General features: G+C 36.5%; 1 protein-coding gene across 3 annotated transcripts in view; it reads left to right on the top strand.

Moving 5' to 3' along the window:
* The window catches only part of TRIM33 (tripartite motif containing 33), a 122484-nt gene that overhangs the window by 69191 nt on the left and 26962 nt on the right, over positions 1-26331 (top strand). For 2 of the 3 annotated variants that reach the window (XM_025387493.1, XM_025387483.1), the window contains exons 5-11: positions 12000-12116; positions 14853-14967; positions 17746-17892; positions 18347-18464; positions 19921-20195; positions 20887-21051; positions 23956-24156. In XM_025387493.1, the coding sequence (XP_025243278.1) occupies positions 12000-12116; positions 14853-14967; positions 17746-17892; positions 18347-18464; positions 19921-20195; positions 20887-21051; positions 23956-24156 (1138 nt within the window). Of the gene's footprint in view, positions 1-11999; positions 12117-14852; positions 14968-17745; positions 17893-18346; positions 18465-19920; positions 20196-20886; positions 21052-23955; positions 24157-25461; positions 25534-26331 lie in introns of all 3 variants that reach the window. The other variant, XM_025387474.1, reaches the window with a different exon arrangement.

Genomic DNA, 26331 nt, shown 5'->3' with positions numbered 1-26331 from the left:
ATTTAAAGGTTTGAGTAAATACACAGTAGCCCATTTAAACTTTTAGCTCATTAGAACGTCTAGATCATCTTGGTGTCAATTTGTATTGAATACTTTTTTCTTTGCTATGAGTTAGGCTCTCCTATTTCTTTGAATGCCTGGTAATTTTTTATTGCAATTCGGACATTGTGGATAATACACTGTAGAAATTCTAGAAATTTTATCTTCCTCTGAAGACTTGATTGTTCTAGTAGGCATTTAAATTACTGTAAGCTTGTGTAAGCTTGATTTTATGCTTTGTTAGGGAAGATCTGTAGAAAGCCCAAGTCATTTCCCAAGCCTTTCTAAGTTGGTGGTACCTAATTTCTGAACCTTGTTTCTTATTAGATCTTGTCAAGGTTTGGTTTTATTTAGGTTTTGTTAGGACAGGACAAGCCTAGGGTAGAGCTTACTCCAGGATAGTATAGTCCTTTAAGGGTGACCTTTCTGGTTTCTCAGGTAGATCCCAGGGAGATTAACAGTCTTTCTCCTCTGAAGATAGAATTCAAACTGAATTCTTCTGGAACTCCATGATCTCTAGTTCTTCTCTTCCAGTGTCAACTTTATAGCAACTGCTGTCTGCTAAACTTTGTGTAATCTCACACTGTCATAGATAGCCCAGACTTTGACCAAGGTCTTGTGAGGAATTCACACATATTCAGTATCTTCTCTTCCCTCTATCTACCCTCTGTTCCCCATTCTCATCCTACATCGTTTCCTCCATTCCAGTGCCCTGCCCCATGGATTTCAGCCACTCATGAGCCCACATCGTGATTTTTGCCTCTGTTCTACTTGGTCTCTAGCTCTCTGTTCCAGTTATCATAAAATTGTCTACAGATAGAGAGGTAGGATGATTATGATGCTCTCTAAAGGAATGTAGATTTTTGTCTACATGTGGTTCAGTGACGGAATATAGTTGCTTCATGTATTTCTGTCTTTTATAGTTTTTGGTGACAAGGGCTAGTCTGGTACCAGTCACTTGTGTCCTGGCTGAAAGTGAAGGTCACCTTTGTTCCACCTTAATAACGTTAATTTTTTTTCTTTCTTTCTTTCTTTTAAGAAACAGGGTCTCACTGTGTTGCCCAGGCTGGTCTCGAACTCCTGGCCTCAAGTGATCCTCCTGCCTTGGCCCCCTAAAGTGTTTAGATTACAGGCATAAGCCACCACACCTGGCGCCACCTTAATATTTTTTATACTCTATTGCAGTTTTGTGTATAGTTAGAGAAGAGTAATTTTAGATTGTTTTTAAGGATACTGTTTAAGAGAGAGTGGCTACTTAAAACCTAGTATCAGATATTTTTATTAAAGAGTAAGATAGTTTATGATGGTAGTTACTTGAATGATATAAGTGAGGTTTCTCTAAAATATTTTCTTAAAGAAATAGCTTTTCATCAGAGTGCGGTGGCCAACGCCTGTAATCTGAGCACTTTGGAAGGCTGAGGCTGGTGGATCACTTGAGTCCAGGAGTTGGAGACAAACTTGGGCAACATGGTGAAACCCCATCTCATTCATTCATTCGTTCATTTTGAGATGGAGTCTCACTCTGTCACACAGGCTGAAGTGTAGTGGCATGGTCTCGGCTCACTGCAACTTCTGCCTCTTGGGTTCAAGCAATTCTCCCACCTCAGCCTCCTGAGTAGCTATGACTACAGGTGTGTGCCACCACACCCGGCTAATTTTTTTTTGTATTTTTAGTAGAGATGGGCTTTCACTGTGTTGGCCAGGCTGGTCTCGAACTCCTGACCTCGTGATCCGCCCGCCTCGGCCTCCCAAAATTCTGGGATTACAGGTGTGAGCCACTGCACCTGGCCCCCATCTCCATTATTAAAAAAAAAGAAAAAAAAAAAAGAGAGGGAGAGAGGAAGAGAGAAGGGAAAGAAGAAAAGGAAGGGAAGGAATCGCTTTTCTTAGAATTGGACTTCTGAATTAAGATTTAGTATGGATAAACTTGAGAGCTGATATTCACAATTCTAAATTTATATTAAAACTATTTAGGGAGATTTAAAAAAATATATTGATGCCTTATTCCTATTCTAGGCTAGTTAGATAAGAATCTTATATTATGGCCTGGATATAAAAAATCGTTTTTACAATCTTTTAAGAATACTGGCAAATCATCCCAGGTGGTTTGCATTATTCATAGCTTTAAAAGAACCTTTGCTGAAACTCATTTTTTAGTTCTTCTGTAAATTCTTCTAAAAAAATTTTTTTTTTTTTTTTTTGAGACAGAGTCTTGCTCTGTTGCCCAGGCTGGAGTGCAGTGGTACAATCTTGGCTTACTGCAACCTCTGCTTCCTGGGTTCAAGCTATTCTCTTGCCTTAGCCTCTCAAGTAGTTGGGATCACAGGCGCCCACCACCATGCTCGGCTACTTTTTATATTTTTAGTAGAGACGGTTTCACCATGTTGGCCAGGCTGGTCTCAAATTCCTGACCTCAGGTGATCCATCTACCTCGGCCTCCCAAAGTGCTGGGGTTATAGGAGTGAGCCACCATGTCCAACCCTAAAAATCCTTTCAGATGAAATCCAAGTAATTGAAGAATCTGAATACATTTTTGGTAGAAGTGATACGTAAATACATACCTACCATCAGTCCTCTTAGGGAGCTAGATTCAGAGCTATGGCAACAAATAAAGATTTCCTATCCAAGTATGATTTTTTCATGGGGTACATTTATTGTCAGACAAATGGTTTGTTTATTGAACTTCACTCAACAAATGAGTACTCATTGATCTCATTTGTTTGGTAGATGTTCGAGTACTCACCATATGCGAGGTACCTTGCTAGGTGATAACTATACAGTAATGAAAAAATGTGCTCTGTCCTTGCTATCTTGGAGTTGTATAGTCTGTATGAGACTGAGATTGAGTATTTGGTCCCATAATAGTTCATCTGAGTATCTTTAAAATTTGAATTAATTCTTTTGGGTATTGCTAAAACATAGCCTCATTAATTTTAATATTATAGTTTCTGATCCTATTAGGATATCAAACTCTCTGAAGAGCCCATAGGTTCAGTGAGTCAATTACCCAGCAGAATCATTGCTTATGGCTAGAAGGAGAATAATTCCGTATGGCTAAGAGTTAACTTGAAAGAGAAGAATATCAGGAGAGAAGACTTAAGGAAGAAACACATTCAGAGTCATTAGTTCCACAGATAAAAGTTACCCATCTGGCAAAGAGGGCAGCAGGTGGGTTGAGAAGTATCCCATGTGAGCCGGGCGCGGTGGCTCACGCCTGTAATCCCAGCACTTTGGGAGGCCGAGGCGGGCAGATCACAAGGTCAGGAGATCGAGACCACGGTGAAACCCTGTCTCTACTAAAAAATACAAAAAATTAGCCGGGCATGGTAGTGGGCGCCTGTAGTCCCAGCTACTCAGGAGGCTGAGGCAGGAGAATGGCATGAACCCGGGAGGCGAAGCTTGCAGTGAGCCGAGATCGTGCCACTGTACTCCAGCCCGGGGGACACAGCAAGACTCCGTCTCAAAAAAAAAGAAGAAGAAATATCCCATGTGAAAATTTTATTAATTGGCAAAATTATTGCAAAGAATAAAACCAGTTGGTCGTTTTCCTTTGCAAAAATGCAGGTTTATCTCTGATTATTTATAGCTCATCTCTTATCTCTCTGTGCATGCCTAGTTCCTATCTTTGAAATAATTGTACGTGTCATCACATTTTCTGTTTTTTTTTTTTTTTGTGTGTCTCACTTCTTTCTTTTTTTTTTTTTTTTTAATTTATTTATTATTATTATACTTTAAGTTGTAGGGTACATGTGCATAACGTGCAGGTTTGTTACATATGTATACTTGTGCCATGTTGGTCTGCTGCACCCATCAACTCGTCATTTACATCAGGTATAACTCCCAATGCAATCCCTCCCCGCTCCCCCCTCCCCATGATAGGCCCCGGTGTGTGATGTTCCCCTTCCTGAGTCCAGGTGATCTCATTGTTCAGTTCCCACCTATGAGTGAGAACATGCGGTGTTTGGTTTTCTGTTCTTGTGATAGTTTGCTAAGAATGATGGTTTCCAGCTGCATCCATGTCCCTACAAAGGACGCAAACTCATCCTTTTTTATGGCTGCATAGTATTCCATGGTGTATATGTGCCACATTTTCTTAATCCAATCTGTCACTGATGGACATTTGGGTTGATTCCAAGTCTTTGCTATTGTGAATAGTGCTGCAATAAACATACGTGTGCATGTGTCTTTATAGCAGCATAATTTATAATCCTTTGGGTATATCCCCAGTAATGGGATGGCTGGGTCATATGTCATCACATTTTCAAGAGCTCCCTTCTGTCCATGTATCCAATGTAGAATGTTTAGCCACTTACGTCCTCTCTATCACATCACCCTATTCAAATTTTTGTTTTCTCCTTAATTAAAATGTAAGGAAAGGAAGAACAGGACCTTATTTTACCTTATTTACTGTGGCATCCCTACCCTTTGAATATTTCCTGGCAAATAGGCAAATTTAGTTCATATCAATCATGACTACATACTTTTTTATTTTTAAAGCGATGAGGTCTTACTCTGTCACTAAGACTGAAGAGCAGTGGTGTGATCATAGCTCACTGCAGCCTCATACTCTTGGACTAAGGTGATCCTCCCAAGTAGCTGGAAGCATAGGCATGTGCCACCACCCTCAGTAATTTTTTAAAATTTTTTGTCCTGACAGGGTCTCACTTATATTACCCTGACTGGTCTTGCACTCCTGGCTGCAGCGATCCTCCCACTTCAGCCTCCCAAATTGTTGTGGATTACGGGGTGAGCCACCATACGTGGCCTTTGTACTTTAAGAGTCTTAGAAGTCTTTATGAGTCACAAGATACATAATTTATACACAGAAGTATACCTAAAGAAACTATGTAAAGAATAACAAAGATGTCTTTAAAAATGTGCGTTATGATTGTGTCTTTCAATCAGTAATCTCTTCAAATATTCCATGTATTGCATTATTTGTTGGCCCTTCTTCTGGAATTCCAGTTAGGTGTATGTTAGACGCCCCCCCCTCAATCCATTCTCCATTTCTCTTAATGTTTATATTCCCCCCGCCTTTTTTTCACATTGAAAGTGCAAAATGGGAAGACACTTTTCTCTGGACAATCTCAATTCACAAATATTCTCTTTATGTCTAAACTGCCATTAAAACCCATCCATTATGATTTAAATTTTTTAAATCAGCCAGCTCCTCCCCCTTTTAAAAACTTTATTTTTAGATAGCAAAGAAAGTTCAAAGAGGTCTTTTGTGTTCTTCATCTAAAATTTTAAATAGTTGCCTGAACATTTTAGCTGTGTTTTATTCTTTAAATGGAGTACATATAGTTATTTTGCCTCTGTTAGTGGGTCTGTTCTTCCTGTTATTTCTGTTGATTCTTGCTTAGGGTGCCGTTTCCCCTTATATATGTAGTCTTTTAAAACTTTGAACTTTCCTTGAAAAATTATGCAGTGTGTGTGTGTGTGTGTGTGTCTAAAATTAAGACGCTTTCCACAATAAAAGATTGAATGTCCTGTTGCTGTTGCCTGGAAGCGCTACCAGTTTCCGACAGTTAAATTTCCAGAATGAAGTTTTGAACCACCAAGATGATGTGCACTTGGTCTAAAAATTCACATGTGAAGTGTTTTGTGGATACAGCTTCTAAGGGTCTCCCCTCTCCTCTTCTGCAGTGTCATTGTTATTGTCATTCAGTCTTTGTGAGATGATAGAGGGGCAGGTTACTCTTACTGTACCCTTAATGTTAAGGTCATAGCACTTTTGGATCTCTGCTTTGTAGTGGTATAGGTTTTAGATCTCTGCTTTGTGGTGACAGACTGTGTGTGAATCCATCATCACAGTCAAAATAGTGAACATCTTTATTACTCCCAGTAGTTTCCCCTTCATACTAACTTTTCTGGATAAATAATTCTAGGCTGAAAGTTTTCTTTGAGTAGTTTAAAGATGTTGCTCCACACTCATTGTTTCCATCAAGAAATCTGTTTTTTCTTCGTTCATTTGTATACAATGTATCTTTTTTCTCTTCTGGTTGCTTTTAATGTTTTCTCTTTATCACTGGTTTCAAACAGTTTGGAAATTATATACCTTAGTGTAGTTTTCTGCATGTTTCTTGTGCTTGGGAGATGTTGAGCTTCTTAGAGCTATAGATCATCAAATTTGAAAAACTTTTATCCATAACTACTTTTTCTAATATTTTTTCTCTTCCCTCTGTTTTTCTCCTTTGTGGATGACAATTATACATATATTAATGTACTTATGACTTTTCACTGCTCACTGTTTTTTTTTGTGGGGGGGGGTTCATTTCAGATAGGATTAACAGAAGATTCGATTTTTTTTTTTTTTTTTTTTTTGAGACAGAGTCTCGCTCTATTGCCCAGGCTGGAGTGCCGTGGCGCAATCTCGGCTCACTGCAGTCTCTGCCTCTCGAGTTCAAGCAATTCTCCTGCCTCAGCCTCCTGAGTAGCTGGGATTACAGGCATGCGCCACCACGCCCAGCTAATTTTTGTATTTTTAGTGGAGACAGGGTTTCACCATGTTGGTCAGGCTGGTGTCAAACTCATGACCTCATGATGCGCCTGCCTCAGCCACCCAAAGTGCTGGGATTATAGGCATGAGCCACCACGCCCGGCCAGAAGACTAGATATTACAGAAGAAAAGATAAATGATTTTGAAGACAGCAATAGAAAGTGACATCTTATTCTAATGAAGTCTTAGGTAATTGAAATATCAGGTGATGTCACTGTGACCTTTGAGATTTAATTAAAGTTAGCTTTTGGTTCCTGTTCTATTTATGTGAGGATTTTAATGTCTTTCCCAGACTTTATAGAAATTTCTACCCTTTCAGATTTTCCTCACAGTTGCTCACATTTCCTACTCTCTGTCACTTTCCTGAACTCTTATGGTTGTTATCATCTCCCCTTCATATAGAGCTTTAAATAAGGAACAATATAAATTTGCAACAATATAAATTCTAACAGTATAAATCCTTTAAAATTACTGCTAAGAATAACAGTGATAGCAAACATTAAATCCTTAGTATGCCTTAAGTGCTTTGCTTTGCTTTGTGTGTTTTGACCAGTTTAATTCTTAGGACAGTCCTATGTATGTATATATGATGATTATTCTATATTTTACTGGAGAAGAAGTGAGACACAGAGGGTTGTCAGAATCATCCAGCTTTTAACTATGAAAATAGTAGTAGTAGTATCTAAGTCGTTAAGTTTTTCCAAAGGTTAAATGAGATAATCCATGTTAAGATACTTAGCACAGTGCCTGAAAATGTAGTAAGTTATCAGAATAGGCTGTTGCTATCTATAGATTGAGAAATGTTTAGATAAAATATGATTGGAATTTTCTTCACGGTAATCTAAGGGATGGAGTGGGTGGGTGTATACATAAAGTCAGCTATGAATGGATACTTCTTGAAAATGGGTGATCGATTCAGTGGAATTAGACTTCTAATGTATGTTTGAAATTTAATGTAATTTAAAAAAATGGAATAACTGAAGAAAAATGAAACTGGGTTTTATTAAAAAGGTTCTCTTATTCAGTTTGGATATAAAGCACTATGATGCGTTTTTCCCTAGATGTGCCAAAATCAAAACTTATTATATACAGTGACAATTACTAAGAATAGTACGGTATCACTTGGCAAGTAGATTAGTAGAGCACAGTAAGACCATAATGTACATTCAGAAGTTTGAAGTTATTAGCTAAGTGATTCTCAACCTTTTAAAAAACACCCATCCATGTATATTTTTATACATGTTGCCCAGACTGGCCTTGACCTGGGCTCAAGTGGTCCTCTTACATCAGCCTCCCGAGTACCTGGGACTTACAGGTGTGGGCCACTGTGCTCATGAGCACCATATTTTCATAAACTTCTTATAAAACTGTATTAAATATAATTTATTTCTCAATAATTAAAAAAAGCTAAGCATGCTGATAATTCTGATCAAAACCAGATAATTTTGCCAAGTTTTTATAATTCTAGCCAGAAGCACAAAAAGTTTTACTTAGTCTGTCCTGACTAAATCCTGGGCATACATAATTTTTACTTTATTTTACTTATTTTGAAATATGGAGAATAGTTCATTGTGACTAAGAAAGCCTATAAGAATTACTACTTTCGACTGGGTGTGGTGGCTCACGCCTGTAATTCCAGCACTTTGGGAGGCCAGGGCGGGCGGATCACGAGGTCAAGAGATTGAGACCATCCTGGCCAACATGGTAATGCCCCCGTCTCTACGAAAAATACAAAAATTAGCTGGGTGTGGTGGTATGCACCTGTAGTCCCATCTACTCGGGAGGCTGAGGCAGGAGAATCGCTTGAACCCGGGAGGTAGAATTTGCAGTGAGCTGAAATCGCGCCACTGTACTCCAGCCTGGCGACAGAGTGAGACTCTGTCTCTAAATAAATAAATAAATAAATACTACTTTAAAATGCAAGATTAAAATCTAAGAAATTACTTTGAAGTATTTACATATTAATCAAAACTACATTTAGTTCATTTGTTGGTTATTCTTTCTCCCCATTTCAGCTGTAATTTTGATTAAAGAAAATTCGGTTTACCTAGGTATATCATATTTAGGAAAATAGTGTGTGTTTGCTTGTTTCTTATTCACATGAATGTAACAAGATATATTTAGAAACAGGATTTTAAAAAATATTTATTTTGGGATAAGAGGAATTCGTACGTGGTTAAATTTTATGAGTTAGAATTTTGTGAATTTTGATACTAGTTAACCTTTCTACCAAATGCCTATTTATTGACATCATCAAATTCTCCTTTAAAAAGATTGTTTTTCATCACAATGTAAATAAAGCTAAGTCAAAGGGTTAGCATAGAATCCTCATATTTCTGCTTTATTTGTTCAGATTTAACATAATAATGGTTTTTATTAGATGTAGAGAAACCATAGTATGTGGGATAAATCAAATGTTGCTCTTTAATGAAGAAACAAACCTTGGGGTTTAGTAATCTAATAGTAAAGCCTCTTTAAAAGCCTCTTGCCAGGTGCAGTGACTCATGCCTGTAATCCCAGCTCTTTGGAAGGTCGAGGTGGGCGGATCACCTGAGGTCAGGAGTTCGAGATCAGCCCGGCCAACATGGCAAAACCCCATCTCTACTAAACATACAAAAATTAGCCGGGCGTGGTGGTGTATGTCTGTAGTCCCAGCTACTCTAGAGGCTAAGGAGGAGAACTGCTTGAACCTGGGAGGTGGAGGTTGCAGTGAGCCGAGATTGTGCCACTGCACTCTAGCCTGGGCGACAGGGCAAGACTCTCAAAAACAAACAAGCAAAACAACTCTCTAAAAATAGGTGCTTTTTTGTGCTATTAGTATCTTTTTTTTTGAGACAGAGTCTCACTCTGTTGCCAGGCTGGAGTGCAGTGGCGTGATCTCGGCTCACTGCAGTCTCCGCCTGCCCAGTTCAAGCGATTCCCCTGCCTTAGCATCCCAACTAGCTGGGACTACAGGCACGCACGACCACGCCTGGCTGATTTTTTTGTATTTTAGTAGGGACGGGGTTTCACCATGTTATCCAGGATGGTCTCGGTCTCCTGACCTCATTATCTGCCCGCCTTGGCCTCCCAAACAGATGTGAGTCACCACTAATATATATATTAGTATATATAAGATGTATAATATCTTATACAAGTTATAATGTTGCTCAACATTGTAGACAGTTGAGCTTTAAAAATATTCTCCTTAAAAATTGTTAAATTGGGTTGGATGTGGTGGCTCATGTCTGGAACCCTAGCATTTTGGCCGAGGCAGGAGAATCACTTGAGACCAGGAGTTCAAGACCAGCTTGGGCAACATGGCAAGACTTCATCTCTACAAAAGAGTTTAAAAAAGCGCGTGTCTATAGTTTCAGCTACTCGGGAGAATGATGCAGGAGGATTGCTTGAGCTCATGAGTTTGAGGCTGCAGTGAGCTGTGATGGTTCCAGTGCACTCCAGCCTGGGCAATAGTGTGAGACCCTGTTTTAAAAAAAAAGTTCAAAGTGGTAAATTTTACTATGTATATTTTACAACAATAAAATCAGTGTACCTGCTGTTTTCTATAACAGAAATTCCCATATTGATCTACATTTTCTTTCTGACTGTCCTCTATTCTTCTTGTACCTCTTGTATCCCACTACTAAGTAAACTTCCTTTTATCTTAACAAACTTTCCTTTATGTTAGCAATTTCATAGTCTTTCTTCTTGTCTGCCTTAACTGAGACTTTCATTGAAGAAACAATGGGACATTTAGATGCTCATAGTACTACTTTTGTGATTTCAGTGCCCGTGTAGACAATTACATAGTAATTGTGAACTTATTTCCAGTGATTTGCTTCTTAACTGTGCCTTAGTTAGGGATTTAGTTTTCAGGTTGTACCATAGACCTTGCCGTAACTGACACATAACCTCCCAAATCTGCCAATCTCACTGATAAAGTCAGTTCCAGCTTGTTTGTTTGGCTATACCAACCAGGACTGTATCATGATCTCTCATATAAGTTACTGTCTTAGAGTTTTAGCTGGTCTTTCCCTTCTACTCCCTTCTTTGGGTCTTTTATGTTTCTGTATGATTTTCCTAGAATGTAAATGTGATTATTACATTCTGGTTAGAATTCTTCAGAGGTTTTCCATTACTTAGAGAATTAAATGCACAAACAGCATGCTATGCTTGGCCCTTCACAGTTTGCCTCTGGATTTTATCAGTTACTGTCTCATATTCTGACTTTTGTATCTTTTTCTTTGGCCATATTGAAGTATTTATGTGTCTCAAACATGCTTCTGTACCTAGCGTAAGATGCTATTCTTACCTCTGCAATGCTTTCCTTGGTGTTGAGGCCGATTTAGGCAGTCGTTTCTTGTAGATTATATATACCTGAATTATATCTCTTGTCACAGTATGGCATCATTTTGTATTTGTGACTATTCATTGGTAAGATACGAACCATAATGAATTTAGTCCATGTAAAAAGGACATAGAAAAAAAACTAAATAATATTGTTGATTTAATAATAAAACTTAAAAACCTAATAAATAATTTATAAAAAGGAAATAAAAGTAGCAAAGGAAACTATTATTCTAGCTTCCTGGTATCCAAAGAAATGTTATTAGAGTTTGTATTTTCACTATTATAATTAGAAAATTTTAACATATAGCATTCATGCTGACAAAGTAAAACTGTTGTTGATGTGATGTTTTATATTGATTTAACCCTTGTGGAAAGTTTGACAGTACATGGCATCCAGAACTGAAAAATTATTTTAAGTGTAATTACAAAGACAAGATAAAGAATAAAAGTCAGATGTAAATTTGCATGTTTATTATTATTACAATTGCATTTAAAAATGCATAGTTAGGCCACATGCGGTAGCCCACTCCTGTAATCCCAGCACTTTGAGAGGCCAGGGCAGGAGGATCGCTTGAGGCCAGGGGTTTAAGATCAGCCTGGGTAACATAGTGAGACCTTGTCTTTATTAAAAAATAAGTACATCAGCCTGGGTAACATAGTGAGACCTTGTCTTTATTAAAAAATAAGTACATAAGTACATGTATAATTAAAAGATTAGGGAATTATATATTACAGTGGTAGTGATTTTGTGATGTTGGAACTATGGGTGATTTCCCTTCCTTTTATAGTATTTTCTATAATGTGGTTATGCTGTATGATTTAAAATGTATATAAATTATGCCAAAATTTGAATTTTTAAAAAGGTGTAATCCTAAATCAAAACTCTAATATAAGAGCACTGAACCATTATCCGAATAATTTTTTTCTTTCATAATGGCCTTTCAGGGTCAGAGTTGGAGGGAGATAGGTGATTGCCAGTTAAAAGTTGCTGTTGAGATAAGGTATGAGTGGCCAGCATAGAGAGTTGATCACTTAATTAAGGTTTCAAAATTGACTTATGTAGCTGTTCCTTATTTCCAAAATCTTAATCATAAATGTTTTGTTTTAAATGTAGTTTTGTTTTGGTTTTAAGGTATCAGTTTTTGGAAGAAGCTTTTCAAAATCAGAAAGGTGCAATTGAGAATCTACTGGCTAAACTTCTTGAGAAGAAGAATTATGTTCATTTTGCAGCCACTCAGGTGCAGAATAGGTAAGTTTGTTGCCTTAAAACCATAATTTTAAGAATTATTAAAGAGAAGTGGGTCCAGTTTAAATCTGTTTTTCTGCTATATTAAGCATATAAAGAAAACATTTTTTTGAGGGGGAAGTGGTATGAATTTGGGATTATAATATTTGTTAATTAAGCAAAATTTAATTGACCAAACTTTTGTATACCCTTTTAGGACACATCTTTGTCTATTTTATAATTAATAAGACTCTAGTCTGTGTTAAACCTTAAATGTGGAGACAAAGAAATTAATATGGAGAGAGTTGACTTATAAAATTTAAAGTCGAGATTGTGTGGAAGATACAGTATAGAGAAGAGATTATCACTGGTGGACAAATTACTTCCCCATTTGTAAAACAAGCATTGAAAACAGTGCTTATGAGTAGCAGTATAAGATGAATATATGATACAGTTTCTGGCACATAGTAAGCACTTAGATTTTAGCTGCTGCTCTTATATTTATAATTATCATCACCATTTATTATTAAAAAATTATTCTACTTTGGTATATTTCTAAGTACATTTATTGATAAGTGAGAATAGGTTCCATAAGAGAGCAGATTAACAAAGTTACAACTCTTACACCAGAAGGACAAACACTTTGAGCTGGCATAATTAAAACTAAAATTCTTGGGGGTATGAATAAGGTTAATATGTGTTTATTTTATGGACTCAAAAATATTAGGACTTCTAATGAATATTAAAGTTAATTAATTTATGATTAAAATGATACATAGTAGATACTCAAAAGTATTAAATAATTGAATGAATAAATGAAAATAGTGCTTTACACATGGTAGAACTTTTTTTTTTTTTCTTGAGACAGAGTCTTGCTCTGTCGCCCAGGCTGGAGTGCAGTGGCGTGATCTCAGCTCACTCTGCAAGCTCCGCCTCCCGGGTTCACGCCATTCTCCTGCCTCAGCCTCCCGAGTAGCTGGGACTACAGGCACCCCCACCACGCCCGGTTAATTTTTTTGTATTTTTAGTAGAGACGAGGTTTACCGTGTTAGCCAGGATGGTCTCGATCTCCTGACCTCGTGATCCACCCGACTCAGCCTCCCAAAGTTCTGGGATTATAGGCATGAGTCACTGTGCCTGGCCAGAACTTTTAATCTTAAGTAACACCAAAAGAAAATAAAAGGCTCCTCAGAGCTTGTAGATTGTACAGACACACACACACACACACACACACACACACACACACACACCCCATTGGTGGGTTTTTGTTTTTGGAAATGTTCAGTTGTTTTAGGTTAAACTGGTGATACGGTTGATTTGGAGAAGACTGTTTCTCAGAAATGATAAATGGGTGTCTCTTTCAAAGGAAATATAGTGAGTTGATTCATATGGCAGTCCCATATTTTTATACAGATGTTTTGTATTTACATTGTTAAGTATTTTTAAAATAGATTTTATACACATGTTCCAGAATCTGTATACAGAAGTAGAGCAAGAGGTTTACCTGTTACAAGATTGCACAGGGTTGAGGAGATTGATTTCATCTGTAGAAAGTTTTTTTAAAAAAGTATTAAAATCTCTGATGATAACTTCCCCTTTTAGACGCATTTTTCACTGACCTATCTCCATTATTTTTTAATGTACATTTTTTTCTTTCTTCAAAATTGAACATACAGTAGACTTAATTAAGTCCAATAGGAGTCTGACTGAGGCTAACTGCTGTGCTTTCAGCATGCTTAGTGATTTCTGTCTTTGGCTCAGTCATTTTATATTTGAAACCTATATTTCTTATCACTGGTTATTAGTACCTTTATATATTAAAATTATCTTCCACTCACCTTAGTAAGATAAGGACAGAACTCAAAATTTCCAAGTAAGTGCCAAATGATGTACAGAGGAGAAAAAAACCTACATTATTTCTTGGAGTGTATTGAAGTTACTAAATTCGAACTTGGCAAATGAAAGGCAGTTTAGGAGCTGAAAGCGTGGGTTATAGTTTATACAGCAGTAGAATGTATAAAAATTGAAGGCTATGTCTTACGGTTGGTGGTTGACATTTTATGTATTTATATTGGTGGGATTCTCCACTTCCTGTTTTGTAAATACCAAGGTATCAGCCACTTCATATTTGCACCTAAAACTTCCATAACTACTTTGAGTGCTTACACCTACTTATAAAATGTCTAATAGCTGTTCTTCAAAATGGATTGAAAATGTTTTATGCCCTTTACTGTATACAAAAGGAAACCATTTTGAGAATAATTTTAAGGGGAGTGTATCAGAACCCACGTTTGAAGTGGCTAAGTTATAAATGAAAATAAATGCTTCTACGTTTAACTATTATCATTACAAAAGATAATTATTGCTTGTGACGTTGTCCTTTTGCACATTGTTCTTGGAAAGCATCCAGGTTAAACAGAACCAGTGTGCCACATTTGACACTAAACAGCAGTTACGCGTGTTTGGTGTTTGTGCATCACATTCATGTCATAGTTACTTAAGGAGATTGCCATCCAGCTTAATAAACTGTCCTTTATGAGCATAATTTAAAATAACTAAATATTAGTTTCATTATTTGTCTCTATACATAACTTATTTGGACCAAATTGATCAGGTCTTCTGAAACATGAGTTGTACATTTTGACAAAGTTTTCATTTTAATTACTCGGTTAAGTGCCCATTGGATGATTTTCTGTAACAGTTGATGATTCAGAGACCTAGGATAAGTTGATAACCTAATGATGCATTTCTCTTATTCAGGATAAAAGAAGTAAATGAGACTAACAAACGAGTAGAACAGGAAATTAAAGTGGCCATTTTCACCCTTATCAATGAAATTAATAAGAAAGGAAAATCTCTCTTACAGCAGCTAGAGGTATGGTTCAAAGCCAACATAAAACAAAAACTGCTTCTCTTGCTCTTCAGCTGTTTTTAATGTTTATTGAAAACTCTTTTAGATGGGTTGGGGGATATGGAAATAAAGTAAAATTTAAAATAAGGTTTTTAAAATTTACTTTTAGAAAACAGACCTTTTCTAGTTAGTTATTTTGTGGCCCAATTTAATAACACTGACTTTAGCTGTATACCTTGAGAAATAGTGATGTCCTCTTAGAAATCAAATAATTGTTACTAAGACTGGGTATGGTGACTCACACCTGTAATCTCAACACTTTGGGAGCCCAAGGCAGACAGATCGCTTGAGCCCCAGGTTCCAGACCAGCCCAGGCAACATGGCGAAACCTGCCTCTACAAAAAGTACAAAAATTAGCCAGGGTGGTGGAATGCGCCAGTAGTCACAGCTGCTCAGGAAACTGAGGTGGGAGGATGGACTGAGCCCGGGAGGTCAAGGCTGCAATGGACTGTGATTGTGTCACTGTACTCCAACCTAGGCAACAGAGTGAGACCTTGTCTCCAAAACGAAAAAAAGAAAAAGAAAAAAGAAATGTTACTAAAGTATGATGTACATGAAGGCAAAGTAGTCCCACCACATTTCTTCCCCACCCCTTTAAAATGGGGCCTCAATTTAACTTTTCCGTATAGATGCATGTTGGGCTTCTGCTTGAGTCATTTGTGTGTTTTACCTTATTTTAAAAATATTTCCATAGTTTTGCAGAAAATGCTCATTTTGAAATTTATAAACCTTAAACTTAGTGAAAATTTTGTGATATTAGGTATTTATATTGCATATTTTGAAGTTAATTTGCAGGTATAAGTTTCTAGATGAAAATCTAGTCAGTTCGTGAAATCTAAATTTTTAATCAAAGTCTACACTGCCCATTTAATTTATTAGCAAATTTCAAATATGAGTTTTCTGAGAAATTGAAGTTTTAGAAAGAGAAATGTTTCCTAATTGAAAATTTCATGCTCTGGAAAGTTGAAATTTTGGAAAGAGAAATGTTTCCCGATTGAAAATTTCATGCTAACTAGGCCCAGATGATATGGGGATTATTTTTTCTGCACCATTGAATAGTAATAATGATGTGTTTGACTACTTCCACTAACCTCAAATTGTCAATAGAAACACAATTTGTGAGAGTAAAAGTACTCTTGGCCGGGCGCGGTGGCTCACGCCTGTAATCCTAGCACTTTGGGAGGCTGAGGTGGGTGAATCACAAGGTCAGGAGTTCAAGACCAGCCTGGCCAACATGGTGAAACCCCATCTCTACTAAAAATATACAGAAATTAGCTGGGCATGGTGGCGTATGCTTGTAATCCCAGCTACTCAGGATGCTGAGGCAGGAGAATTGCTTGAACCCAGGTGGTGGAGGTTGTAGTGAGTCAAGATTGTGCCACTCCACCCTGGGCAACAGAGTGAGACTCCGTCTCAAAATTAAAAATCAAAAAAAAAAAAAAGTACTCTTGTGCAGATTGTTGAAGTCGTGGGTCCCTTTTCCTACTGTACACCAGTCTGTTGCATTTAACCCTAATAGGTTTTTTTCCCCCAAAATGACCCATGTGAATAGAGAGCACTTAGTAACTATTTTTGATACACTTAAACTTACTGTAAATACATTTGAACTGTACATCTAAAATAGTATTTGTAAAACCATTTCAAGAGTTTCTGAATTAAAAGATGCCTCTTAAGATCCCTTGAGCCTGGGAAGCGGAGTTTGCAGTGAACCAAGATTGCACCACTGCGCTCCAGCCTGAGGGACAGAGTGAGACCCTGTTTAAAAAAAAAAAAAAAAGCCTCTTAAGGCTAAAGTGTATACAAATACCTAATGATAAATATACCACTAACATGGTGGTAATTTAAAATAAATGTTTTCTAGTGTAATACGTTCTTAAACTTTGTAGAAGAAACGTTTTCCTAAGCTTTATAAAAGGAATGTGGTAAACCAAACTTCTGTCAGTTGAACACTTTTATCCATTGATTTACATTATAAAATGAACAACTTCTTTCCTTAGGAAAAATATTGTCCAGAAAACCAACTTGAGACATTTTTTGGGAGAAAGTTCTTAAGAAAGTAGTAGATGAGTTGTTTAGCACGCTGAATGTCAAAAGTATGTTGGACATTACCCATCCCTCCTGGGGTGATTTTAGTTCCCATAAAGCAGTTTATTTTTCCTTTGCAGTGTTTCTCTGAAATTGGTTTTTGCAGTTTGGTCGGTCCTCACTTCTTTGTTCTCTATGAACTTCTGTCATATGAAAAGTTTCCCTAATTCTACTGTTGGAACTCTGGAAGTTACCTTTTTCATTTTGTCTTGTATATTTAAGAGAGATTTTAACTTCATTCTCATGCCATACCAGGAGGTGGCACTGGTGACACAAAATTTTTTTTAGCCTTTAAAGTATATTAAGATTACATAAATTTATTTCTAAAGTTAGCTCCTTATGCTATAAATACCATATATTAGATTAACCTAATAGGATGACACTATTTTTAACAGACAAATGTTGATAGAAAAGAGACATTAACTAACATTAATTTCTATATGTGGAATATCCTTTTTTGCTTAGAGCACTAAGTTTTAGTCCCATTTTGTTAGTGGCTTTTCCACTGATTGATGATAGGCTTGCTAAATAATCATGGAGGTTATTCACTTAGCCCATTTTTAAAGGAAGTATAGGTATTGTGCCCATTTGCATTAGAAATGTGGGGTTGATTTTTTTCATATAGAATTCTTCAGCGAAGTTCTTGTTCTGTTTCAGAATGTTACAAAGGAAAGACAGATGAAGTTACTACAGCAGCAGAATGACATCACAGGCCTTTCCCGGCAGGTGAAGCATGTTATGAACTTCACAAATTGGGCAATTGCAAGTGGCAGCAGCACAGCACTACTGTACAGCAAGCGACTGGTGAGACACATACTGTTTTTATTTTTCTTTAATGGACTTTATTAAGATATATATTCAGTGAACTGCACCTGTTTAAAGTATACATTTTAATTTTGGCAAATGTAACCGCTACCACATCAAGATACAGAAAACTTCCTTCACCCCCCAAAGTTTCCTCATTCCCCCAGGCAGCCACTAATCTGATTTCTATCATTTTTTAGAAATTCATATAAGTGGAATTATATTGTATGTACTCTTTTGAAGATGCCTAGTATCTTAATGCAATTTATTACCCAAAATGGCAGAAATTCAAGCATGTACATTTGATTTGATTGCTAATTTAAATGTTGATGCTGCATAATCTGAGGCTGACACTGTGGAAATATATGTGCTTTTTTGTCTTAATATCTTTATCTTATGTTTTCCCAGTTGATATTTAATTTTGAGACTAATGTGGATTTTTTTTCCCTTTAAGATTACTTTCCAGTTGCGTCATATTTTGAAAGCACGGTGTGATCCTGTCCCTGCTGCTAACGGAGCAATACGTTTCCATTGTGATCCCACCTTCTGGGCAAAGAATGTAGTCAATTTAGGTGAGAAATAATGAGTTTTGTGAATATAACTTGGAGCACTGAATTAGGAGGAGAAAATAAAGCAAATTTAGATAAAATTTTTAACTTTAAAATATAAAACTATTTACGTTTTACATTTTATGTAAAAATATGTTGTTATTCATTGGAAACTCACTTTAGCTGTGGTTTTGTATGCCAGTCATTACGTCTTAAGAAAGTTGAGAGTCTACTCTGTATATATTTTTTTAATGTGTACTGTTTCTAGACCCCCGACCCGCTATCTTTTAAATTTATATTGACTGTTTCATATAGAAATCTTAGCAAATGATTCATTGTCTGGAATAATTTCATAGGTGTTTAGTTGTTTAATTAAGCCAAATTGTGCATTAGCAGCAGACTTTTAGGATGCTAATGTGTCCAGTAGTTAGGTCCTGAGGAATGTTTGAAAGATAAGAGTAGCTCTTTTCACATGGAAGAGAAATGGATTTTGCTTTTGTTTACAGCATAGTATGGACCTAAAGACCATAGATGAAAGTTACAGAGAGCTCAATTAAAACACATGCACACAAACTTCTTAGCAATTAGAGAGCTATCTACAGATTGAGTAAACTCACTTTCAGAACAGTTAAGTCTTAAACAGTGGGAATTGTAAAAGCAGAGGCTGATTGCCCTTCTGTTATTTAAAAAAAAAAAAAAAGTAATCTTTGCATACAAGAAAAAAATTATATTCAAATTTAGCTATAGCCTTAGTTCTGGCATCAGCCAGCTGTTTCTGTGTGACATGGTAGCTAAGAATGGTTTTTATGTTTTCAACTGGTTGTAAAAACAAAAACCAAGGACTGTGAGACAGATCTTATGTGGCCTGCCAAGCATAAAATACTTACTCTGTGGCCCATTACAGGGAAAGCCTGTCAACCTGCGCCTTAAATCACATCTTCCTAAAATTTGGCTTCTGTCCCTGGAAATCTATGGCTCCGTAAAAAGCAAGGAAAACCATCACTTCTAAGGATATAAGTTGTTTAAAGCATTCAGTATTTCCTCAGAAGATGCTTTTGTGGCATTGTAATGCTCTGCCTTGCATATTTTGGCAATTCAAAGGCAGATGGAATCAGTATTAGCAATCTCGAGTATTCTTGAGTAAGTCTTGTCATGGGAGAATTGATTTAGATTGATTAGATAGGCCTCTTCTAATAGATATCTCTTTTAGTCTCTTAGTTTTCTGTACGTCTGTGTAAAAAAGAATAAAGGCAGAGAATATATTTTTCTGAATAACCAAAAGTCATTTATTCAGCTTTGGAATGTATTAAGTTTCTGATCATCATCATCATCATCTTTAAACTGACTGCATTCCCTGCTGTACCGTTGGAGCTTTGAGGTGCTGGTAGTTGTCAGAGGAAAGAGGAAAACATGGTGATTACTCAACAAAGTAGATGATTTAGTTGATTATATGCAAATTCTCATTTTTTAAATTTTTCAGGTAATCTAGTAATAGAGAGTAAACCAACTCCTGGTTATACTCCTAATGTTGTAGTTGGGCAAGTTCCTCCGGGGACAAACCATATTAGTAAAACCCCTGGACAGATTAACTTAGCACAGCTTCGACTTCAGCACATGCAACAACAAGTGTATGCACAGAAACATCAGCAGTTGCAACAGATGAGGATGCAGCAACCACCAGCACCTGTACCAACTACAACAACAACAACACAACAGCATCCTAGACAAGCAGCCCCTCAGATGTTACAACAACAGGTAAGTATGGTGTTACTACATTATTGATAGAAATTATGAAGTCCTCAACATGACACTTTTTCCTATGTAAGAAAGTTACACATTTCAGAGTTACTAGCAGGACTTTGAGCAGAGCTCAAAAGTCAGAGTTTAAATATTTGCTGTGGTTATGATGGTGATATAAGGGAGGTATGAAGAAAGGCAGTAAATAAATTTTCTTGGGAAACAATTAATTCACTAATACTGTGGAAGGATGTAAGTTCTCATCCTTTCACATCAAATCTTTTTTGTTTTCCACGTGTAATTGTGTGGACCAAAGGACCAGATTGTTTCTGCCTGGGATCTGATATGTTCCTTAGGCATTTGTTCAAATCATTCCTATCCGTATGTGTCTTTTGCTGTCTCCACTGCCATCCCAATCAAAACTATTAATCCAGAATGGATTAAGTTAATGTTGATACGCTTTAAACACACATACAGAGAGAAAGAGAGGGAACGGAAAAGAGAGAGAGAGAAAAGGGAAATTAGGGAGTGATACACAAACTAGTCATTACCAGTCCTCTGGGGATTGGGGCTAGCGATAAGAATTATTTATACTTTTTACTTTATACCCTTTTATCTTGACTCAATTATTTTTATGATTACATTTTATAATTAAAATATAAATTTATTTTAAAATTATTACATAAATTGCAATTTCTACTTTTTGTAGCCTCCTCGATTGATCAGTGTGCAAACAATGCAAAGAGGCAACATGAACTGTGGAGCTTTTCAAGCCCATCAGATGAGACTCGCTCAGAATGCTGCCAGAATACCCGGGATACCCAGGCACAGCGGCCCTCAGTATTCCATGATGCAGCCACACCTCCAAAGACAAGTATGCCTAGAGTTACATTTGTAAGAATCCTACAATTTTAAAATTAAAAGACACCATTTTCTTAATCACTTTTTGGGAGCAGGTCATTGACATGTTTGAGAATTTGATTGATGCTGTATATCCTGTTGTCCCAGAAAAATAAACATACACATGAGATTTTGTATTTAATTTTAAGAGCTTTTAAAAATTGCCTTAAGTGCATCATATACTATGGGTTAAGAAACCCTGATATAGTTAACCCATTCAATTTACAGAAGTGAAAAACAAATCTAATGAGCTGGTGATTTTACCCACAATCACAAAAAGCAGTGATAAAATAGCAAGAACCTTAATGCTGCTCTGCTCTTTTAATGTGACTTTTTGATCCTAATATATAAAAAGGGCTTTGAGAGTAATAGAGCTAACTGTATTTTTTTTTAACCTTTTCTGTACTCAAATATTGTTCCTTTTAGGATGTAGATACGTTTTAATAAGTGTATTTAGATACATGTTTCATAATCTTTGCCTAGTTATGTTTATATGGGAGATATGAGTATAAAGTGAGGCCACTTTTTCATAGGATTTCTAGTTACATTAGAGTTTATTTTTTAACTCTTAGAATGATGTTTCTCAAAACATGTTTTAAAGACCATCAGAATCACCAGTCAGCTTGGGTGGGGTGGGCGACCTTGTCAGAATAGATTCCTAGCCATAACCACTGAATCAGAATTTCTAGGTGGGGAGTACTCAGTAATATTTAAGTTTGTACTAAGTCTCTCAGGTCAGTCTGCATAGTAAAGTTGGAGAAACACTGTCCTAGAACAGTGGTCCTTCAACTTTTTGGTCCATGTACGTCGAGAAAGAGCTCCTTAAAATAACACGCTTCTTGGCTGGGACTGGTGGCTCACACCTGTAGTCCCAGCATTTTGGGAGGCCGAGGCAGGAGGATTGCTTGAGCCCAGGAGTTCATGACCAGCCTGGGCAACATAGCAAGACCCTGTTTCTAGTTTTTTTTAAAAAAAAAAAGGAAAAAAAATATATACTCGCTCACATTTGAAGGCTTTCATTTAAAATTTCCATTATAGGTTTAAGTTTAAATAGTTTCAAAAGCTATACTTTATAGCATGTTATAAAAATTGATGCTATAAAGTTGAAAAACCTTTACATTATTTTAAATGAATCCACCGGAATTCTAAATACCCTAGCAAGCTCTCCTTGGACTTGAATTTCACTTCTACTTCTTCAACAGAGTTTTGACCTTACTGTAATATAGTTTTGTTTGATAGATATAGATTAGCCTATTGTAATTGTCTGCAGGAAAAAATGTTTGTTGTAATAAATTGTTAAATTTCCAGTGACAATAGGGTTATTATTAAGCTTTAAAACTTTTTCTGTGAACCGAATTATCATTATATTATACCTCCACAATTGTGGAAACAAAATTGGTGTATTTACATGGTTTAAGAATATTAGAAGATACAAAACTCTTTTGGATATACATTTCTTTGAGCTAGTTGGAGACTTTTTGCCTCCTGCTTTTGGTTATGTATGTTTGTATGCTGTTACTTGTTTTTAAAATAAGTCAGAATTCAACACAGGTTTTTATTGCTAGTTTTTTGGGATTTGTTTTTATGTAATGCTTAGGAAACTTGTTTACAAAATTATGTATTTGGGAATTAAAATAATTTTATTATGGTAATATCCCTCAATTCTTTGAATTTTTTCTAGATTATAAGCTGAGAAAATGATCTATCAAAACTATTTAAAAACTTTTTGTCAGTGACAACTTCCTTTTTGTTAATCATCAAATATTCAAACCCATTTGAAGGTTTGTTACCCAGGTTTTGGAGTCAGACACCCAACATCATTATTTCCAATTGTACCTTTGATTATTTCTACAGGTTTTTTTTTTTCCTTCTTGGTGCAGTGTGCCTAGAATAAGATTTAGGAATGGTCAAAGGTGTGGTGTTCTTCTGTCAAGGGTGGGGGAAGGGCAGTTGCAAAAGTGGTGGAAAAGGAGATCCAGCAGAGCATGGCACATTCTCAGGCATATCAGATTTTTTTTTTTTCTTTTTAAAGAGCACATACAAAAGGTTGAGGATCTGAACATTTATTTCCTTCAGACTTTTCACATAATCATATACCCCTTAGTTCATGGAAAGCCTTCAAGTATTTCTAGGGTCCAAGTACACCTTGTCAGAGCACAGAAGCTAAACAATCAGACAATGAATCATCTCAGAACATTTTTCTTAGACTTTGAGTATACCTCTACAGAAATCACTGGATGTTATTAAGCATTTTTAGTTTTTAAATATTTCAAATGATTTATTTATATGTGTATAATTCGTTTTCTTAAGATGTTCTTCTATGTTGTCTTAAATGATGCTCATAACAACCCTCACGATGAAACAAGTGAGATATTGTTATCCACATTTCTAAATGACTGAGATTATGTGATTTGTCTAAGGTCACACAGTATTAGAGTCAGGACTTGATGCCATTTTTCCTTTCTGTAAATTCATTGTTCTTTCTACCGCATCAAGCTGCATTATGTAATTGTTTTTATTAGAAAATGACTAAGGGTTGAAGAGGAATAATGACCGAAAGGTAGTTCTCTTACCCTGGTGTTTGAAAATTTGGAGGCTTACAGATTCTCTATTACATACTTCCTTGTTATGAAATAAGATCATATCACCAGGCTGACGTGTTGGGAAATTATTGGCAAGTCTGCCTTTGCCTAGATACTACACAAAAATGAATGGAAAAATGAAAAGGCTAAGTTTGAACTGTTCTTCTCCTGAATAAGTTTGAAAGGGCCCACTTCTTTGTTTCTTGTTTCCTTCCTAAACTAAAAATTATAAAGGTATAGTTTATATTCAGCGATTCTGGCAGATCAAGTAATGATAATGTCTTCTTTCTTATTAGCACTCAAACCCAGGGCATGCTGGACCCTTTCCTGTAGTATCGGTACACAACACCACAATCAACCCAACGAGCCCTACTACAGCAACTATGGCAAATGCAAACCGAGGTCCCACCAGCCCATCTGTTACAGCAATAGAGCTAATCCCCTCAGTTACCAATCCAGAGAACCTTCCATCGCTGCCAGATATTCCACCCATACAGGTTTGTATTTAAGTTGAATGAGGCTTCATTAAACTTAATGTTAATTACAGAGTTAGAATATTTATTTCAGAGTTGTTTTTTTTTTTTTAATTCAAGATCAACATTTCCTTGAAATTTCTAAAGAGTAAAGTCTAAATCACTAAAAGTCTCATCCAGTCTAACTGAAACTTTTGTCAACATCCTCGCTTTCCCCGTTCCGCGCCCACCCTCTCCCCTAGCCTCCAGTTAACCACCTTTCTATTCTCTGTTTCTATGAGATGGACATTTTTAGATTTCACATGTGAGATTAGTATTTGTCTTTCGGTGCCTGGCTTATTATACATAGCATAATGTATGTATAATGAATGGTTCCTTTCATGTTGTTGCAAGATGACAGAATTTCCTTCTTTTTAGAGGCCGTATAGTATATTCCATTGTATATGTATACCACTTTTATTTATTTATTTATTTATTTATTTTGAGATGGAGTCTTGCTGTGTCGCCCAGGCTGGAGTGCAGTGGTGCCATCTCGGCTCACTGCAAGCTCCGCCTCCCAGGTTCACGCCATTCTCCTGCCTCAGCCTCCGGAGCAGCTGGGACTACAGGCACCCACCACCACGCCTGGCTAATTTTTTGTAATTTTAGTAGAGATGGGTTTCACCATGTTAGCTAGGATGGTCTCGATCTCCTGACCTCATGATTCGCCCACCTCAGCCTCCCAGAGTGCTGGAATTACAGGCGTGAGCCACTGCACCCAGCCATGTATACCATATTTTTAAAAATCCATTCATCCGTTGATGGACATTTAGATTGTTTACATATCTTGGCTATTGTGAATAATGCTGAAGTGAGCATGGGAGTGCAGATAATTTCTCTGATATAACAATTTCAGTTCTTTTGGATATAAATTTCAGTGATCTCTTGCATTGCATGGTGACCACAGTTTATTGATAGTGTATTATATATTTAAAAATTCCAAAAATGGATTTTTAATGTTCTCACCACAAAAAAATGATGGGTTAGTGGGTTAGATATATTCATTAGCTTGATTCAGTCTTTCTATAACATAGATCAGAACATTACATTGTACACCATAAGTAGACACATTGTTATTTGCCAGTTAAACAAAAAAGAGTTAAGTATAAATATTTGAGTCTTGAAAAGTTATTTAGCTAAAACTAGCATTCCTCAATATTTTAGAGTTCTGGGGAATTGAATGTCGTATGAATAGCAAATTATGGGACTGTCTAAACGGAAGTACAATAATGGTGGATTAATATCACCTTTGCTAAAAGGTTAGTTACTCCCTTTCTACACCTGCCACAGGCAAACGTTGTTCAGATGATGCACTCCTGGTGTGAGTTTGGAGCCAGAGAGAAGACCCAGGACCAAAATGTGGTTAGATCTTTGTTGTTCTTCTGTTAAATCCAAAAGGGGTAGTCAGTTGGGCTGAGAAAAGGATGGGGTTGGAAGGCCAAGATAGTAGACACTTTGAGGCTTATACCGAGAGCGGGAAATGATGGAGGAGAGGAATAGATGGAATGTGAAGGACCTTTGAGTGAGGGCTTTTGCCCCTTTCAACTGAAGAAAAGTATCCTTTGGATCCTTCTGAAATTTCACCAATTTGTTTCAGTTAAAAGCATTTTCTTTTAAAATGTAAATATAATCTGCCCGCATTATACTGAATTTTATTTTATGCAATGTATGAGTTACTTTCATATCTTGGAGTCTGGGATCACCATAGGAACAAGGAGCAATGAAACTGTTGTGACAGTAGCACCCTTGATTCTTTCTGTGGCTACAGTTTAGTGTTTTGTTTTAGTGAGTTTTAATGGGCTTATATAAGAGTTTTAAAAGATATTTCTAGAGCTTCAAACATTTTTTAAAAAATTTTATTTAAAGTAAGTGTGTATATTTAAGGTAACAACATGATGTTAAACATATACGTAGTAAACTGGTTACTATGGTGAAACAAATTAACATATCCATCATCTCACGTAATTACCCATCCCCCTGCTCCTGTAAGAGCAGCTATAATTTACTCATTTAGCGAAAATTTTGAATACAATGCACTATTAACAAAATTTTTCAGAAATCACTAACATATTGTGAATTCTGTCAGTCTGATTGCTTCCCTAATATTAGGAGAAGTCTTTTTTGGCTGAGGGATTGGTAGTTTTATTGGTGATGAGAGGA

This window comes from Theropithecus gelada, chromosome 1 (genome assembly GCF_003255815.1).
Source record: "Theropithecus gelada isolate Dixy chromosome 1, Tgel_1.0, whole genome shotgun sequence".
Classification (NCBI taxonomy): domain Eukaryota; kingdom Metazoa; phylum Chordata; class Mammalia; order Primates; family Cercopithecidae; genus Theropithecus; species Theropithecus gelada.
Note: the sequence above shows the minus strand (reverse complement) of the source record. Positions and strands in the feature narration are given on the sequence as shown.